The sequence below is a fragment of the Triticum aestivum genome, chromosome 4D, assembly GCF_018294505.1.
Source record: "Triticum aestivum cultivar Chinese Spring chromosome 4D, IWGSC CS RefSeq v2.1, whole genome shotgun sequence".
In the NCBI taxonomy this organism is placed as follows: domain Eukaryota; kingdom Viridiplantae; phylum Streptophyta; class Magnoliopsida; order Poales; family Poaceae; genus Triticum; species Triticum aestivum.
Window position 1 is genome coordinate 341,500,472 of NC_057805.1, and position 2,970 is coordinate 341,503,441.

The 2,970-nt window shown below is 59.5% G+C and overlaps 1 protein-coding gene across 4 annotated transcripts in view; it reads right to left on the reverse strand.

Moving 5' to 3' along the window:
- Nucleotides 1-1,666, reverse strand: part of LOC123097798 (RNA pseudouridine synthase 5) — a 6,698-nt gene extending 5,032 nt beyond the window's left edge. For 3 of the 4 annotated variants that reach the window (XR_006447447.1, XM_044519625.1, XM_044519626.1), the window contains exons 1-3: nt 1,475-1,666; nt 1,327-1,396; nt 1,171-1,198 (exon numbers count right to left, since the gene is read on the reverse strand). Coding sequence is in view for 2 of the 4 variants with exons in the window: in XM_044519625.1 (XP_044375560.1) it covers nt 1,171-1,198; nt 1,327-1,396; nt 1,475-1,589 (213 nt within the window). In the remaining 2 variants the exon portion in view is untranslated. The remainder of the gene's footprint in view (nt 1-1,170; nt 1,199-1,326; nt 1,397-1,474) is intronic. The other variant, XM_044519627.1, reaches the window with a different exon arrangement.
- Between the last annotated feature and the right edge of the window lie 1,304 nt (nt 1,667-2,970).

The following is a 2,970-nucleotide window of genomic DNA, read 5'->3' on the forward strand; positions in this document are numbered from 1 at the left end:
TCACTGGCGTTGGTTGGGGATAGGAACGGCGGCGCAACCAAGGCGGCTGGAGCTGTGGAAGCGGCCGCCGAAGCTTACGGAATTTCCTCCGAGGCCGTCGGCGCCACCACCCGACGCAGCTCCTCGATGATGGTCTCCTTGAGGATTTTGTGCTTGAGCAACTCGGTGCGCAGGCGGGACTCTTGCTCTTGCAGCTCCTCGACGAGGCGCGCGAGCTTGGCGGCATCCGGCGCCGTGGCCTCGCGCGCTGGCTGCAACTGCACGGAGGACGGGAGGTAGGCAACGAAGAGCCCCAGGAGCTCATGTGGTAGCTCGGACCAAGGCCGATGCTTGAGCGTGCGCGTGCGTTGCCGTTTAATTCTTTGAACAAGAATTTAGTGGCCAATGCTTGAGCGTGCGCGTGCGTTGTAGGTTCGTGCGAGTACTAGCTAGGTTGGTTTGTGCGTGCCGGTGGCGGTGGTCACCGGCAGAGGTGACCTCGCCGAAGTGATGCGAGGGGGAGAGGCGGTCGCCGGAGTGGTTGGGCAGCTCGGGCTCTCCCGATCCAGACGGGATCGAGGCATGGGGAGAGGTGAGCGCCGGCGGTTGAGGACGGCGGAGGTGCCTTGCGAGTGCACACGAGGTGTTCGAGGAAATGCCAAAGAGAGAGAGAGAGAGGAGGAAAAAGAAGAGTGATGCTGACAGGTGGGCCCCACTTGTAATAACGGTCAACGTAACGGTCAAAATAAACAGAGTTGACTTTGCCACCACGTCAGCCCTGACGGGTGGGTCCCGCATGCCATAAACGTGTTTAAATCATCTAAACTGACCATTTTTTAAAAATGGTAGTTTTTAGTCACGAAATTAGAAATTTTTGGTAGTTATCAGTCACTTTTTTGAATGTGGTAGTTCTGTGGGACGGCAACCCCTAATGTGGTAGTTTTTTGTCAAATACTCGCAGAAACATACTGCTAATTAGCTACAGGATACCACATAAATTTTCTTATGCATGCATTTGAAGCTCAAAACGGCAAAGAGAAAAAGCATCCGCATGAAGGATTCATAAACCTAACAGCTAGCAATTCATAACAACAAAAAACGACTGATTGCAAACAGCATGATTTAGTTTATCCACACACACACACACACAAACAGCATGACTAATTAACTACTGGTTGCTGCGTATGCTACCTGTCCATTGCGAATCCTATGAATCCACCTGCAGAGGCGTGCAACCACCACAATCAAATCAACACGGCGTTCCAGCCTCCAGTCCAGAGAAACGAAATGCAAAAGGAGAAGGCAGTCACGGGGATTAACAAGTGAGCTCGGGCATCAGATACGTACCCTGGCAATGGCGCCGAGCTCTTGTAGTTCTCGGAGTAGAAGTTGATCAAGGAGGCGGTGGTTTCCGCATCTGCTCGCGTGTGGGTAAATCAGAGGAAGTTCAAAAGCAAAACAGGAAGAGAGCTGGGGAGAGGGAGGGGAGGCTGACCAGCGCCGCAGAACGTATCGGTGTAGGAGAGTCCTTCGTTGAGATCCGGCCATGCCCTCCCGAAGACGTAGTTCGCCTGCAGCGGCGGAGTCTCTCCGGCGGCGGCGGCGGCCATCGCGTCGGCCGTCGGGTGGGAGAATACAGCTTTAGGGGTGCAGTTTGCATATTGGTCCACTAGGTATGTTTATTTTTAGTTGAGTCCACTAGGTTCCTGCTTTTCCCCTGGGACGAAACGTTTGTGCCATGAAGTTTATCGAAAAAGGGTTTCCCCGCTTTGTATTCCAAAGCAACCAACACCGATACAGAATTGCTGCAACGAACAGCACAATAAGTCAAAAGAAAGAAAAAAGAAGCAAATGCCAACAACGGCAGCTCGACAAGAGCGGATGACCCGCCATCGCTACGCCCACCAGAGACAAACCACTACAACCCGAGGCTCCGAACCATCGCGTACAAAACAACACCTCCAAGAAAGAAAGCGACGCCGATGACGCTGCTGCCCGGACATGTCCTAGGGTTTCCCCGGCACGCGGAGGGAGGTGGGGGGTGGATATCACCGACACCCTTTAGGAAGGAATGATGGCACCCGCAGGTGTCACCGCATCGGAGCCGAAGACCGGCAAGGATTTCTCCCGTACTCCAATCCCCACCGCCCAACGGACCGGAGCCGACCAGCCAAACCGCCGCCCACCACCATGCGCCATCGCGGTTGCGCCGCCACCCACGCCGCCTCACTGCGAACACCCACACGAGGCCAAGAGGACCAGAGAGAAGCGCCCCGCAGAGGGAGAAGCAGCACCGAAGCCGAACGGGAGGGAACCACCTCCACCGCCGTCATGCGGGAGGCCAGAGCCTCCGGCACCGTCGCGGTAGCCGTCCGGACGCGGCAGCAGGGCATGCCAGGCCACCCCTGGCCCGGCCAGGCCCGAAAACGGGCCCGCTAAGCCCCGCCGCCACGCTGCAGCAAGCCGGCGATGGTGCCGCCAGCACCCTGCCGCTCATCGCCGCTCCTCCGCCTCCCGGAAGCCACGAAGTAGACCCACCCCGCCGCCAGCCCGCCCAGGCCCAGATGGGATCCGAAGAGCCCAGATCTGGGCCGAGCGGGCGCCGCCAGACCGCGCCGCCGCGTCGCCCCGCCGCCAACGGCGACGCCGCCGACTAGAAGTTCACCCCCGCTTGCGCCAGGAGCCCCCGCCGCCGCCTAGAAGCACCGCCCGGGGTCGCCCCGTCCCGCGCCGGAGGACACCCGAGAGGGGAAAGGCCAGGGGCCGCCGCCACCAGCGTCGCCCGGGCCAGGCCCGCAGCGGGCGCCGGCGACGGCGGCAGGGAGGAAGGGGGAGGGAGAGGTGCGCGGGGGAGGAGGCTGGACGCGACCGGCCGCCCGCGGGGGCGACGCGGTCGCAGGAGAGGAAAAAGGAGGATCTCGCCAACTTCGCCATGAAGTTTCAAATCGAGCCGGGGTGATTTGGCAGCCGAATACGGGCCTCGGTGTCTCA